Source organism: Erythrolamprus reginae, chromosome 3 (genome assembly GCF_031021105.1).
Source record: "Erythrolamprus reginae isolate rEryReg1 chromosome 3, rEryReg1.hap1, whole genome shotgun sequence".
NCBI lineage: Eukaryota > Metazoa > Chordata > Lepidosauria > Squamata > Dipsadidae > Erythrolamprus > Erythrolamprus reginae.
In genome coordinates, this window is record NC_091952.1 from 196,096,317 (window position 1) to 196,112,880 (window position 16,564).

Genomic DNA, 16,564 nt, shown 5'->3' on the forward strand with positions numbered 1-16,564 from the left:
ATTTTGTAATATAGCATATAAAATACTGTTCTTTTAACTTCCAAAGCTTATTTAGGTATGTTGAAGATACTGGATACACATTGGACTGTACCAAATCAGTAAATATACGAGGGTTGCCCAGAAAGTAATGTACCACATTTTCCCCCTCAGTCTACAATAATGGTATGAATGCGAAATTTTAGATATACAGTGGTACCTATACTTAAGAACTTAATTCATTCCGTGACCAGCTTGTTAAGTAGAAACGTTCTTAAGTAGAAGCAATTTTTCCCATAGGAATCAATGTAAAAGCAAATAATGTGTGCAAACCCATTAGGAAAGAAATAAAAGCTCAAAATTTGGGTGGGAGGAGGAAGATGAGGAGGACAGTCGCTGCCGAAGGAAGAAGGTGAGGTGAGGGGAATCAAAAAAATCCAAAACTTTAAGGCTTTTTAAAAAAAGGGACTGAGGCGGCAGGGAGGAGCATGTGTCTCCCATACACCCGGTGCGAAGCTGCCTCCCATACACTGTACCAGACAGAGAAACCCAGGGGGAATGGCAGGAAACAGGCCAGGCCTTCGTGCTGCTCTCAAATTTCCTGGGAAATTTTTCCAGGCTTGGGTTCTTAAGTAGAAGCAAAAAATCTTGAACACCTGGTTCTTATCTAGAAAAGTTCTTAAGTAGAGGTACCACTGTACATTATTTGAATTGTTAAGAGTGTGTGTGTAAATTTTGCATTTCTTCAGACAGATAGCGTAGCTGCAGCAGTGTTTCGAAATGGCTTCTGTAAGTGTTCATCATTGAATTTCTCACTGTGGAGAAAGAAATTGTTGGGAACAGTCACAAACATTTGTGTACAGTTTATGGAGAATCTGCAGTCAACAGAAGTACAGTTAGTCGCTGGGCACAGAGAGTGAGGCCATTAGGTTCAGTGGTTTGCACAATGCAGAAATGGCTTCAGGACCAGAACCAAGGAGTAGCACTGACAGGGCATATAAGCCCTTGTGTCTCGCTGCAGGAAAGCCATAAAACAGGATGGAGATTACGTGGAAAAATAGGGAGTGTAGAAGAAACATCATTCTTTCTTGTGTGTAAGTTTCATTGTGTTCAATAAATAATTGTTGAAGAAAAAAAATGTGGCGACCCGTGTAGTAGAAAAAAATAATTATGCATCTATGACAGCAAATTTACAATAGTACAGAAGAACAGTTACCACATTTTATAACAAATTACTTCAGTTGGTGCAAAATTTCCAAAAGGTGCTTTTTCTTCATGGCAGGAATCCAAGTATTTCAGTTCAGTTGTTTTCAGAAAAAAATCATCAGCTGTATTATACACTAAGAATAATGTGGGGGAGGAAGACTTTCTGTGAATTGGTTTGTTTTTTACATAGTTAAAAATGGAAGCCAATCTAGGAATAACATTTTTTGAAGTTGGATCTTTTTTTTTTCTTTAATTTTTGGTATTTTTTGCTCAGAAACAAAATTTCATGAGGGGATGCATGTGAGATTTTAATGGGTTTTTTGCTTCTGCGCATGTGCAGAAGCAAAAAATCACCAAAATTGGGCATCCCTTCACAGGATTTGGGTTTATTTTTGCTTCCTGCGCATTCAAGCAATAAATGGAGCCAATAATTTAGAGTTCATAAATGGACTCAATAAATGGAGTCAGTAATTAGAGTTCATACACAAGTTCACTAAGATTTCACTATATAGAATTTAAAACCTCAATTCAAATACATATATTTTGACATCTTTTATTTTAAAAAATAAATGGAGTCAATAATTTAGAGTCAGACCGGGGCAACTAATTCAGCTAAGTATTAGTTTCTTTCCCCAAGAAAATCCTGTTCCACTGATTGTTGCCAGAGGAAAAGACTTTGGAAGGCAAAGGAATTGCCCGCCCTCAAATCCATCTCATGGAGCATTCATTCTCTTTCTCTGTGTCAGGAGAGGTGATTCCTCTGTGTTTCTCTGTAAACAGGAGGGGGTGGAGCAGACATTTCTGAGAAAGTGCCCATTCCTGTTCTAAAGAGAAGTGCTTGGAAACAACTTGGAAAAAGGCTCTTTTCTTTGAGTCTGACAAAAGGCCATCTGCAAATAGTAGGGTCTTATTACTTTCTTCAGAGACAACATCATTCTATAAAACCCTGATTTTGCTTCTTCCCCTTTCTTATGTAGATCTTTTGGTTTTATTAATTGAATAGGAAATATATGGAATTGCACATGAAATCATGTGAGAGCCAGTTTGGTCTGTTGATTAAGATACCAGGCTAAAAACAGGAGAATGTGACTTCTAGCTAAATGATAGACCAGCTTTTTTTTGCATGTACATTTCTTTAAAGTATTATTAATACAGTCACTTACTTTTCAAAGAAAAAACAACCCAATCATTTGGGATCCAAATTAGGATTGTGATCTACAGAAGAAGTGATGTATAACTTAATGGCACTATTTTAAACATTGTATTATGAAAAAGATATGAAACAAAATTGCCAAAAGGAAATATTGGCCACTAATATGCTCTTCCTATGTGTACACAGAAACATTTTGTAAGAATCCATAGCTCCTATATACAGTGATACCTTGTTTTACAAACTTAATTGGTTCCGGGACGAGGTTCTTAAGGTGAAAAGTTTGTAAGATAAAACAATGTTTCCCATAGGAATCAATGGAAAAGCGATTAATGCGTGAAAGCCCAAAATTCACCCCTTTTGCCAGCCGAAGCGCCCATTTTTGCGCTGCTGGGATTCCCCTGAGGCTCCCCTCCATGGGAAACCCCACCTCCGGACTTCTGTGTTTTTTTGATGCTGCGATTTCACTGTGGCTCCCCTTGCTGGGAAACCCCACCTCCGGACTTCCATTGCCAGCAAAGCGCCCGTTTTTGCGCTGCTGGGATTCCCCTGCTGGGATTCCCCTGCAGCATCACAAAAACACGGAAGTCCAGAGGTGGGGTTTCCCATGGAGGGGAGCCTCAGGGGAATCCCAGCAGTGCAAAAACGGGTGCTTCGCTGGCAACGGAAGTCCAGAGGTGGGGCATCCCAGCGGCGGCGGTGGGTTTGTAAGGTGAAAATAGTTTGTAAGAAGAGGCAAAAAAATCTTAAACCCCGGGTTTGTATCTCGAAAAGTTTGTATGACGAGGCGTTTGTAAGATGAGGCATCACTGTATTTGTCTGAATATGCAAAAAATATACACATTTTTCAGAGTATGACACACACACACCCCTAAAAAGTAGGTGTAAATATCTGTGTGTCTTATACAGTATATGTTGCCGAAACCCCGCTCACCTGCTTGCTCCCACCCTTTGGCCATTTTTGACCTCTCTATGTCACATTTTTGGCATGCCGCATGCTTCGCTTCAGACCCATTTCAGGCTGCAACGATCAGCACATCACAGCCCATCGCCATCTCTGTGCGTTACATTTTCAGCCACTGCAGAGCCCATTTTTTTGCCTCTGCGTGTTGTATTTTCAGCTGCTTCCAGGCAGTGAGGAGTGGTGGCAGCAATCCTTGCCACCTGGAACGGGCCAAAAACCTAATGCACAAAAGCCAAAAATGGGGCATGTGGAGGCCGAAAACCTGACATGTGGAGGCAGCGATCTGCAGTGATGTGCTGTGATGATCCTGGCAGCCTGGAACGGGTCTAAAATGAAGCTTGCGGAGGCCAGAATCTTAACACATGGAGGGCAAAAATGCAATACGTGGCGGCAGTGATGGGCTTTGTCTATCCCCACAGCCTGGAATAGCTGATTGGCAGTATTTCAGGAGGCTGATTCCACCACCAATCAGCTGCTCATGCTGAATCAGACTGTAATAACGTGGTGAAGCTGACCAGGCTGTTTGCTGTTTGCTGCAAGGAGACTAGCCAGATGAATACCAATGGATACTAGTAGGCAGAGGCAGAGGGTTTTTTGTTATTTTCCTCCCCAAAAACTAATGTACATCTCATAGTCCAAAGCATCTTATACTCCGAAAAATACAGTATATGGTTGACATAGTAACCAATCTTTTTTCATTTCTGTTGAGCTGAAGAATTTTCATTTTTTAAGTGAAAAGTGGCATAGTAACATATGCATTTGTAGTTTTCATTTTTAGTACATATTCAAATGTCAAAGTGTTGCTTTCTTTTATTTATAGTAGTTCTACTGTACTCTGCACTAGTCAGTCTACAGTTGGCTTCCCAAGTTAAAATGACTATGAGAACTATCAGAATGCAAGAAACAAATCTGTGTAAGGAATAGTTAAAAGAACTGAATATACCTATCGTGCAACAGAGAAATCTGGAACAAATATCAAAAAAGCTGACAAGAAATGATCATCTATTCATTATGGAAACCAAGGGCAGGACCAGAATCAGTGAGATGAAATTAGATGAAAGCAGATTCAAGTTTAATATTAGGAAAGTTTTAATACAAAATATATTTCCACTTATTTCTTGCTGATTTTCAATGAATAACTTTTTCTGTCTCTAAACTCTCACACTAAGGATGCAATATTACCTTATACAGTGTTCCCTCGATTTTCACGGGGGTTACGTTCCAAGACCTCCCGCGAAAATCGATTTTCCGCGAAGTAGCGGTGCGGAAGTAAAAACACCATCTGCGCATGCGCGCCCTTTTTCCATGGCCGCGCAAGGGCTTGAAGTTGGAGGCGAGGAGCGACGAAAGTTGGCAGGGCAGTTTGGGCAGCCGAGAGCGTTCAAAGAAGAGCCCCCGGCGTTTCTTTCTGCACAAACGCGGTTTGGAAAAAAAAGATCGTGGCAGCGCCGAAGGGCAGGAATCGCCGCAAGTTCCTCCGGATTTTGTTTTCACCGCTGCTGGGATCGCCTCTTCTTAGCGACTTTTCCTCCTTTTCTTTCATTCGGTTGAGAACGCCAGCCTTCATTTATTCCACCCTCCCTTCCTCTCTCCGAGCATCTGGGCTTTTTGAGCGAGTGGGGCTGTGTATTTTCTTTCTTGGGAAGAAGAGGAAGGGGCAACAAGAGACCCCGCGATTGCCTGCTCCCCCCCAACACACACGCACGCAAACGCACCTTTCTTCCCCCCCTCTTCCCATCCCCGCAACTCCTGCTCCGCGGGGCTGTTTGACTCGGTTCCCACTGCCTTGCGGGTGCCTCTGTTCGGAGGAGAGCGCGAAGCTTCCCAGGTGGCAGATCGGCTGAGTCGAGTTCACCAACGGGGCTGAGACCGGAGCCCATCCGTCCTCCCCCTCCCCGCTTCGAGGCCGCAGAAAGTGGGGTACCAACAACTGGGATTTTTGACGCTCCGGTGTACATCAGGGGACAAGGGGTCTATGGTAAGAGTCGGGGAAGTTTTCGTCTTCAGAGGCAATAAAAGGAGGGGGGGTTGATGGGGATAAGGAGAGAGATGAGAGAAGTAGGGTTTGGAGAGCCGGGCTGTATAATCAACAGATCAAAAAAACCCACCGTGGGTACAATTAAAGGTGGGGAAGTTCCCCATCCAGCTACTTTGTAATAAAAAATCTCTCGCAGCGTAAGTTTGGTGATGACGTATGATGTCATCGGGCGGGAAAAACTGGTATAGAAAAAAACCCGCGGACTATTTTTAAATTATTATTTTTTGAAAAACCGTGGTATAGCCATTTCGCGAAGATCGAAACCGCGAAAATCGAGGGATCACTGTACATTAAGAAAGGGGTCAGCAATCTGCAGCTCCGGAGCCACATGCGGCTCTGGGCCACCTGCTGTGGCTTCCTATCCCATCACTAGCTGGCCTCGCCCTCCCCACCCTACCTGGCCTGAGAAGGTAAGAGACACAGCAGGAATGGTTAATAATAAACTTAATAAACTTAGCAGCTAACCTAGACTAAATAATTTCTTAGCCTAAACAAACTTAATGGTCTGGTTTTCAGACTGTGTATATTCCGTTATGCTAAATATTTTTAATAAGTAAGATTACATCATTGAAATCATATTACAGCAAGAAAAAGGAGTTAAAATTAAAGTATGCTTCAACTCTAAACATCACTCTAAACATCATATTGGATAACCTGAATAAAATACTTTAATTTACCAAATATGTGTACAAAAAGGAAAAAAAAGTTCTATAATGATGATAAAGTCATACCACTTTGGATGGAGTAAGAGGATAGAACATAAAAAAACAATGGAATAACTCATTATAAAATAAGCACAGACTTACATATTTTTCTATCTTTGACTTGAAAAGGAATTGAGGGATTATCCACAGATTACAGTGAGTTTTGGAAATGTTTACCTCAGAAGTTTGGAATGGTTTCAGATACCAACACTTTACCCCTCAGAGATAAAGATGAGGCTAGCCCATGTGTTTTTTTCCCCCTTTCTTCCAAGGACAAACAAATTGATAGGCCTTTTAAAAGTAATTCATCCATTTACTACTAATTTTTTGTGTTTGTAACTAACTGGGCAAAATTGTGCATCATAGGGCAAAATATTTTCAACAAAGGGACCTCAAATGAGTTAACTTACAGAATGCATCCAAAATCTGAGACCCATGGTGACTCCTGTAGAATTGAAATTTGGCAAATTTTATAAAACATTTTATGACATAGAAATTATCCCAAAACATTTATAACATATTACAAAATGTTATAAAAACAAGTTGTGCTCAATACTTGACTATGCTGAACAGTTCAACATGGGCTAATCTCAAGGCAGATTTTATTTATTTATTTATTTATTCCATTTTTATGCCGCCCTTCTCCTTAGACTTAGGGCGGCTTACAACATGTTAGCAATAGCACTTTTTTAACAGAGCTAGGGTATTGCCCCCACAATCCAGGTCCTCATTTTACCCACCTCAGAAGGATGGAAGGCTGAGTCAACCTTGAGCCGGTGATGAGATTTGAACCGCTGACCTTCAGATCTACAAGTCAGCTTCAGTGGCCTGCAGTGCAGCACTCTACCTGCTGCGCCACCTTTGAATATCTCCCTGAACATTTAAGACCTTTTCCAGTACATTAGAAGCTGTACCATTGTTGAAGTGTTGAAGATACTCATTAACCAGGCATTGGAAGTATTGAGCGTGCGAACAGGTATCTCCACTTGCACAAGTAGCGGGCAAGCATGCATGGATTTCACTTGTGTGAGTGATGGGTGTGCAGGCTTGCCACTTGTGCAAATGGAATTGAACGCACTCACACTTGCCCACTGCTCATGCAGAACTATCCCCTCCCACCTGGACGGCCTGCAAAACCAGAAATATTGGGGAACTCTGGAGTCCTCGGAGAGGGGCGGCATACAAATCTAATAAATAATAATAATAATAATAATAATAATAATAATAATAATTATTATTATTATTATTATTATTATTATTATTATTATTATTATTATTATTAAGCACCTAGATGAAATAACTTCTGTGGAGAGATACCATAAAGAATTATATCAAAATCTCCTGAAATCCAGGGTTATACTTGTCTAGCACAGTTTTGTTGCCAAAATCAAGCATAAACTCAGAAGGAAATGGATCTAGAAAAAGGTGTCAAACTCAAGGATTTGGCCCATGGCCTGCTTAGATCTGGTCTGCAGGGCTGCCCTGGAAACAGCAAAGGACTGGCCCACAGTGGCTCTGCCAACAAAACCAGAGCTTGGGAAGATCACCAGTGGCAGAGGGTTGCATGAGGCTGTTTGCAGCTGAAAACTGCTCAGGAGCACGTTTTCAGTGGCAGAGTGGTTAGGCCACCGCAGACACCCCCAACATGAGTGATGTTGAACTGATCAGACCGCTGGTTATGCCCCATGGCACTCCTGTGGTCAAGCACAACCTTAATGTGGCCCTCAATGAAATTGAGTTTGACACTCCTGATCTAGAAAATCCATTCCTCCCCCCACAAAAAAAGTCAAATCTCATCACCTATCAGGTCACCTGCCATATTCAAACATCTTGGTCTGGGAGTCTATATTGACCGCTGGTCTATAATTATTTATATCTTCTGGATCATTTTTTTTACACTACTTCCACTACAGTCCTACTTAATAAGATTGGGACCACCTCTTCCTCTAGAAAAGCAAATCTTTTCTTATAAATAGAAAATACACTGTCAACTTGGGCATCTTTCTACTAGATGTAACAAGAAGAAAGGCTGAAGTATATCCGAAAGGATGAATCATTAATTAATTAATTAATTAATTCAACTTTTATGCCTCCCAATCCTTAGGGAGTCCTTCAGGATTGGGCAGCATAGAAGTCTAAATCAATCAATCAATCCTGAAGGACTCAGGGCGGGAATTTATCAAATACCAAGGTAGTTATGTTTGAAAATAAAACAGAATAAATTATTGCAGATTATGGATAAATGATAGAAAAGCTGAACAAATATACACCTTTATGTATTTTTAGCCTACCTTTTTATTTTTATAGATACCTTAGGGCAGCATACTTAATACTCCCTTCTCCTATTTTCCCCACAACAACAACCCTTTGAGATGGGCTGGGCTGAGAGAGAATGACTCACCCTAAGTCACCTAGCTGGCATTTATGCCTAAAACAGAACCAGAATTAACAGTTCCCTGGGCTCCAGCTTGGTGTTGAATCACTAAGCTAAATTAGCTTTCCAAAATTATTCTCTCAAAAGTTATTCATACAATAAATAGTTTAAGGGTAATAATATTCAGGAAGTCTTCAACTTAAGACTATAATGAAACCAACCAATTTCAGTTGTAAGTTATATAAACTGGGCCATCACATGCCTGACCCAATTTTAAAATCTTCCTTTGAGGCAATTACTAAGCAAATGCTGCAATTGTTCAGTGAATCTATTGTTTGCTATGGGGCATTTTTATTGAAAGCCAGAAGTAACCACCTATTTTCAGCAAAAATTGAGATGTGACCACAGGATGCTACAAATGGCCTGTAAATGCTGAATGCCCAAAATAGAACTTTGGAACTAGGTCATAAGTTCCTTTGTGAGGGGAGGAAAATCCATTGTAACTTTGAATGCTGTAAGCGGTCACAAATCAAGTATAATCTATATTCCCTATTAGATATCCATGTATCTGAAGGAACAAGGGGTGAGTTTACATTCTGCCTGGAAGTTTTAAAGTCTGTCAAAACTATTGGTGGATTTCCCTAGCTTAGTTTCCTTTCATGTCAATTGTCATGCACAGGCAGAAAAACCACCCACCAACTGTTCTCCCCATCTTGGGCAAGAAACATAGAAACATAGAAGAAGACTGACGGCAGAAAAAGACCTCATGGTCCATCTAGTCTGCCCTTATACTATTTCCTGTATTTTATCTTAGGATGGATATATGTTTATCCCAGGCATGTTTAAATTCAGTTACTGTGGATTTACCAACCACGTCTGCTGGAAGTTTGTTCCAAGGATCTACTACTCTTTCAGTGAAATAATATTTCCTCACGTTGCTTTTGATCTTTCCCCCAACTAACTTCAGATTGTGTCCCCTTGTTCTTGTGTTCACTTTCCTATTAAAAACACTTCCCTCCTGAACCTTATTTAACCCTTTAACATATTTAAATGTTTCGATCATGTCCCCCCTTTTCCTTCTGTCCTCCAGACTATACAGATTGAGTTCATTAAGTCTTTCCTGATACGTTTTATTCTTAAGACCTTCCATATTCTTGTAGCCCGTCTTTGGACCCGTTCAATTTTGTCAATATCTTTTTGTAGGTGAGGTCTCCAGAACTGAACACAGTATTCCAAATGTGGTCTCACCAGCGCTCTATATAAGGGGATCACAATCTCCCTCTTCCTGCTTGTTATACCTCTAGCTATGCAGCCAAGCATCTTACTTGCTTTTCCTACTGCCCGACCACACTGTTATCATTGGAAGGAACCAAGCTTTAACACAGTGTTGGCGAACCTTTTCCGCACTGAGTGCCGAAATGGGGGTGCACAGCTGCGCACGTGCATACAGAAAACCCTAAGAGCAGCCACCTGGTGCAAATGCATGTGCTGGGAAGATGATCTTCCAGTTTCTGGCATGCTCACTGGCCACCTGGTCTTCTGGTTTCTCTTACCAACTGGCCAGTGCGCATTCATATGCTGAAAACTGGGACATAATCTGCGCATCAGGCAGAAGCTCTTCCAATGTTCGGTGGTCCCGCACATTTAAAGACCAGGTGGCCAGTGTGCCGGAACCTGGAAGAGCAACAGGCAACAGCTTGGGTGCTCTGAGAGATAGCTCTGCATGCCACTTCCTGCACATGTGCCATTAGATTAAATTAAATTAGATTAGATTTATTGGATTTATATGCCACCTCTCTCCGTAGACTCGTGGTGGCTCACAACAATAGTAAACAATACATAGTAACAAATCTAATTTAGCAATCTATGTTACAGTTTTAAGTTAAAAAATCCAAAAGAAACCCCAATATATAAAAAACAAGCACAGTCGAATCATACACAGAAACTACATGGGCAAGGGGGAGATGTTTCAATTCCCCCATGCCTGACGGCAGAGGTGGGTTTTAAGGAGTTTCCGAAAGGCAAGGAGGGTGGGGGCAATCCTAATCTCTGGGGGGAGCTGGTTCCAGAGGGTCGGAGCCACCACAGAGAAGGCTCTTCCCCTGGGTCCCGCCAGACGACATTGTTTAGTCGATGGGACCCGGAGAAGGCCCACCCTGTGGGACCTAACCGGTCGCTGGGATTCGTGCGGCAGAAGGAGGTCCCGGAGATATAGGTTTGCCATCACTGCTTTAACACATCGCTAGACCCATAGGCGCAGCCATCTAGCAAAATTTGGTACAAAGATAATTGATCTGCAAGGTGAGTTAACCTGCCCAGCAAAGCTGAAGAATGTTTTCTGCTTCACTGAATAGTCCTCTTCCCCTATGCAGAACAGGCTCTTGGTTTTCAGGACACCTCTAAAGCTGCCTGGTAAAACAACAGAGGCTCTTCTATTTTATTGGATTTTTTCCCACCCTTTTCCATGCAGCCTTTCTCCACCTTTTCAGTCAGCCACAATTTGAAGACCTGGAAGCTAGACTCCCAGCAGGAAGTAGAAGAAACAAATCAACCCACCAATCATTGTGAGCCAGTCCCTAAAATAGCAAATGCGCACCAGAGAAATAGCCTGGTGAAGTGAGGGAGAACTTCTGGATTTAAACGTTGGCCTGAAAAATTGCTGACATTTCCTGAGAGAGCTATATGGTAAAACAGGATTCTCTGGCTTCAAATCACTATTTCCCCAAGCATTTGTGTGTGTGTGTGTGTGTGTGTGTGAGCCTACATAGAACATAATAGATGTTGAATAATAGAGTTGGAAGGGACCTTGAATGTCTTCTAGTCAAATTCTGCTCAAGCAGGAGACCCTATACCAGTGATTGCGAACTTTTTTTTGCTTGGGTGCCAAAAGGGCATGTGTGCGATAGCATGTGTGTATGTGCCCACATCCTTATTGCAATGCCCTCCCCCATGCATGCACAGTCCCCACCCTCCACTGCCACCCAGCTTGCGTGCAGGCCTCACTGAAGCCTCTGGACTTCCAGTAGGCCCACTGGATCTGTTTTTTGCCATCCATAGGCTCTGGAGGGTTTCCTGCAGCACGGGGAGGGTGAAAATGGCCTCCCCCCCATCGTCCAGAAGACTGAAAACCAGCTGACCAATGCACACATGCGAGCTGGAGTTGACATAGGGCAAAGCCTCACATGCCCTCAGATATGGCTCCATGTGCCATCTGTGGAACCCATGCCGTAGGTTCACCATCACGTTCCTATACCATTTCAGATAAATGATTGTCAAGTCTCTTTTTGAAAGCCTCAAGTGATGGAGCACCTACAGCTTCTGAAGGCTGATTGCTCTCACCATAAGGAAACTTCTCCTTAGTTCTAGGTTGCTTCTCCCTTTGGTTTCCATCCATTATTTCTTGTCTTCTTTATTGGCCAAGTGTGATTGGACACACAAGGAATTTGTGCATATGCTCTCATGTACATAAAAGAAAATATATATTTGTCAAGAATCATGAGGTACAACACTTAATGATCATAGGCGTCAAATAAGCAACATGGGGATACAAGCAACAAGTTACAGTCATACAGTCCTAAGTGGGAGGAGATGATAGGAATGATGAGAAAAAATTAGTAGTAATACTAGTGCAGACTTAGTAAATAGTTTGACAGTGTTGAGGGAATTATTTGTTTAACGGAGTGATGGCATTTGGGAAAAAGCTGTTCTTGTGTCTAGTTGTCTTGGTGTGTTGTGCTCCATAGCGAAATTTTGAGGGTAGGAGTTGAAACAGTTTATGTCCAGGATGCGAGGGGTCAGTAAATATTTTCACAGCTCTTTTTTTGACTCGTTCAATATACAGATTGTCAGTGGAAGGCAGGTTGGCAGCAATTGTTTTTTCTGCAGTTCTGATTATCCTCTGAAGTTTGAAGTCTGTCTTGTTGTATTGCAGAAACAAACCAGACAATTATAGAGATGCAGATGACAGACTCAGTGATTTCTCTGTAGAACTGTATCAGCAGCTCCTTGGGCAGTTTGAAAATTAAAGATAAGGAAGATTCTGAATACTATAATGTATGGGGGAAATTTTATGATTGGTTAGAAAATGAGTATTTATAGAAGATATGTAATATAGATTATATTGGAGGAAAATAAAAAATTGAAGGTGGTAGATCCTGGAAGCAAAATTAGGCAGTTGAGGAGGCAGCATTAAGTTAGTAGTTAATATATCTAGGAAAATATAGAACTAAGCATTGATATGGATGAAAGAGCTTGCAAGCCAGTAAGAGCTGGGAACATCGTTAGCACCTGGAAAGAAACATTTGGAGCAAGTAGAGCAATGGAAAAAAACATACAAAGACTTAGGGCTTGGAAAACATTCTTCGCAGAGAGTAACAATGAAACAGCTTGCAAACCATTAAGAGCTGGGAACATCATTAGCACCTGGTTAGGGCTGGAAAGAAACATTTGGAGCAAGTTAGACCAATGAAAAAGAGCAACTGCAGACACTTAGTGCTTGGAAAACATTCTTAGCAGAGCGTAACAATGAAAGATCTTGCTAGCTGGTAAGAGCTGGGAACATCATTAGCACCTGGAAAGAAACTTATTCAGTGCAAGTTAGAGCAATGAAAAAAACCCTGCAAAGACTTAGGGCTTTTAAAACATTCTTCGCAGAGAGAAACAATGAAAGAGCCTGCAAGGAAAGAGCTGGGAAGATCGTTAGCAGCTAGTTAGGGCTGGGGGAAAGGGGAGCTACATTCATAGTATAAGACGCACCCAAATTATCAGCCTCTTTTAAGGGGAAAAAGGGTGCATCTTATACTCCGAAAAATAGGGTAGTTAAAGGATTAGGGGCATGAATACCTGTCTGTTAATTATAGGATGCATTGTGAACAGATATACTCAGGGAAAGGCTAAGCTGGAGAAAAGGAAGTAGAAAAGGAAGGGAAGAAGGGGAGAGAAGGGAAGTGACAAAGTGGGAGAGAAGGAAAAAGAAAGTAGAAGAAAAAGAGGGAGATAGCGGGAGGGGAGTGATATATAAAAATGGAAACAGGCGTGTAGTTAATGTATAAAAGGTACAAATTAAGATACTGTCCATGTACTATTAAATAGAAATTAAAACTGTGTATTTTGATAAGAATGGCTTGCATTGTGGAGAAAAACAGTAAAAACTCTATTTTTAAAAACAACCTGATGATTTTAATATGACTGATTATGAAAGAGTTTTCAATTTTGCCATTATCAGGTTTATAGACTTTCTCAGCTGTTTTTAAATTGACTTTTTAAAAAAATGTGACAGTAATTTTTCCTTTTTGCCTTTTTAGGTAAATCTGAACAGTCACATTTTTCTGAAACAAAGGTAAGACTTTATATCAAACATCATACTGTTTCCTATATATTTTGTCACAAGCTGTTAGTAGCAATCTGTAACACTGACATGAGGCAGATAATGCTTCCTTTCTCCACCCCTCCCTCCCTCTTAATGAAGAAAAAAACCCAGTTCAAATGCAAATCTTTTTTTGGATCAATTGAGAAAGTTTAACATTCCATAAGACTTCCAATATGCTTTGGGGTCAACAGCAAACCAGTCATACAGTTTACTACATACACCAATTTAAATTCTGGACAGCAAATAGAAGCATTAATAATGTTTTCGCTTACAGCTCCGATGGTTCTACCTCATGGACATTTTTAATAACATTGATTTACAATTTCAGTCTGACCAAATGTGATTAGCTGCAATGAATACAGCTGAAGCCAGGAAGTCGTGCAAGGAGTCCTTGTTTAATGACAGTAATTGAAACTAAGTGTTGTAGTCATAAAGCATGACATTACATAACTGGGTGGACTTACAAAAACAGTTGCTGTTGCAATTGTTAAGCAGATTCCAGGTGTTTATTTAAAGTGCAATGTCACATCAGCACCATTTGTAACCTATTAACTTCCCCAATGCCTGTGTTTATTGGAAGTAAAGGTCAATCACGTGGCTGCCAGACTCTGCAACAATCACAACTTATTTATTTATTTTAAAATTTTATTTATTTATTTATTCAATTTTTATGCCGCCCTTCTCCTTAGACTCAGGGCGGCTTACAATATGTTAGCAATAGCACTTTTTAACAGAGCCAGCATATTGCCCCATAATCCGAGTCCTCATTTTACCCCGATTTGTATGCCGCCCCGAGTCTACGGAGAGGGGTGGCATACAAATCCAATAAATTATTATTATTATTATTCCCCACTTTGGAAGGATGGAAGGCTGAGTCAACCTTGAGCCGGTGATGAGATTTGAACCGCTGACCTTCAGATCTACAGTCAGCTTCAGTGGCCTGCAGTACAGCACTCTACCTGCTGCGCCACCCCCGGCTCAACAGTTGCCAAGTGGCCAAATCACTATTATTGTTATTATTATTATTATTATTATTATTATTATTATTATTATTATTATTATTATTTATTGGATTTGTATGCCGCCCCTCTCCGGAGACTCAGTACAGTATGATGTTCACTACTATGAGGACCAGTCTTACTTCTCTTTCAATTATATTACCTAGTTTTCTTTTTATTTCATACATTGATAAAACAATAAAAGATTGTTTGTATTGTATTTAATGCTGTCATAACTTTGAACAGTCCATGAACAAATGGTAATATGTTTTGGATTAAACCATTATTTTAAAACAAATGTTAATACATTTTAAAATGTGGTAAGAATATGATCAAATATGGACTCCATGCAATATAGTCAACACAAGTGTTGTGTTAAGATTTTAAATATTGGGTGTATATAAGTGCATATGTTAATTCAAGTAATGCCAATATTTTTGCCCTAAACTCTTTTGCTGTATTTTATTTATTTATTTATTATTAATTAATTCTATATGCTGCCCATTTCACTATTGAACAATTAGAGTGGTTTATCATAAAAAAAAGAATATGTAAACATGTTAAAACATTAAAATTAACAAGAAATTTGCTAAACTATTAAATGAATGGGATGAGGTGCGATGTTCTTAATCCAGTAGGCAACTCCAGTGGGCAATTCCCCCATCACGGCCCTCAGCCAATCGGCACAGTCAGGTTTTTAGGTGCTTCCAGAGGTTGGGAAAGTGGGGGCAGATCTCATCTCCAGTGACACAATGTTCTAAAGGGCAGTAGCCATAGCAGAAAAGGCTCTTACCTGGGATCCTGGCAGCTGAAATTTGTTGACCAATGGGATCTGCAGCATGCCCTTCTGCCAGAGTGAATGGGGCAGGCTAATCCCTTCAGGGTAGGGGAATCATTTGTTTCATTGCTGCAAGCTCCTTGTGTTAATTTGTTCAGCTACTCTTTAATTTAGGATTTGAGATTGGAATATACTTCTCTTTGGCTACATACATGCTGATAATATGCAACTAGGTCAGGGGTATCAAAATCAATTTAATTGAGGGCCATATCAGGGCTGAGGTTGACTTTGAGGGCTGGCAGGGCGTGGCTGACTGGGTGGGTATAGCCAACTGGGTGGGCGTAACCAGCTTGACACCATTCTCCAAACTGCTGCCATGTTTCCTCTTCGCACTGAGTAGACCGGGGCAAAGCCACTCTGGCCCAGTGTTTCCCCTTCACATGGGTAGACAGGGCCGAAATGATGCAGGATGGCCCCTTACATTTTTCAGAACAGTCCCATGGGCCGAATCCAATCACATCACGGGCTGGATCCAGCCTGTAGGCCTTGAATTTGGTACTCCTGTTTATCCCAAAATATATTGAAAGTAGATTCAAAGGATTTATTATTTACTACTGAAACTTGGATTTCAATCAGGTTCACTTGTAATATTATGATCTCATTTAATTTGATCTTGGTGAAAATATACGTACTGTATATCCAAATTAGTTGCATGAAAAAATGTATGCTCCCAATTAATTAAAATATCCATATTAACATTTTCCCTATTCAGAATCTGACATGATTTTTTAAAATTTCACAATACTTGCAATCATGTAATACTTTATTCATACATTACGTTTACTTGTAATTGTAGAAACAGTACAGCTGTCCTAGCTAACTATTTGTTGTAGTTTTGAAATGTGGAGCAATCAGCAATCTAAATAACTTTATTAATTGCATCATCCAACACTGGTGAACTAATTCAGTCATCTAAAAGATTATCAAATAGCCAAAATGTTCTTTTTC

General features: G+C 40.6%; 1 protein-coding gene across 5 annotated transcripts in view; it reads left to right on the forward strand.

Annotated features, from left to right (window-relative positions):
- Positions 1-16,564, forward strand: part of SPIRE1 (spire type actin nucleation factor 1) — a 58,242-nt gene that overhangs the window by 10,746 nt on the left and 30,932 nt on the right. For all 5 annotated transcript variants that reach the window (XR_011558705.1, XM_070747501.1, XM_070747503.1 and 2 more), the window contains exon 2: positions 13,716-13,750. Coding sequence is in view for 4 of the 5 variants with exons in the window: in XM_070747501.1 (XP_070603602.1) it covers positions 13,716-13,750 (35 nt within the window). In the remaining variant the exon portion in view is untranslated. The remainder of the gene's footprint in view (positions 1-13,715; positions 13,751-16,564) is intronic.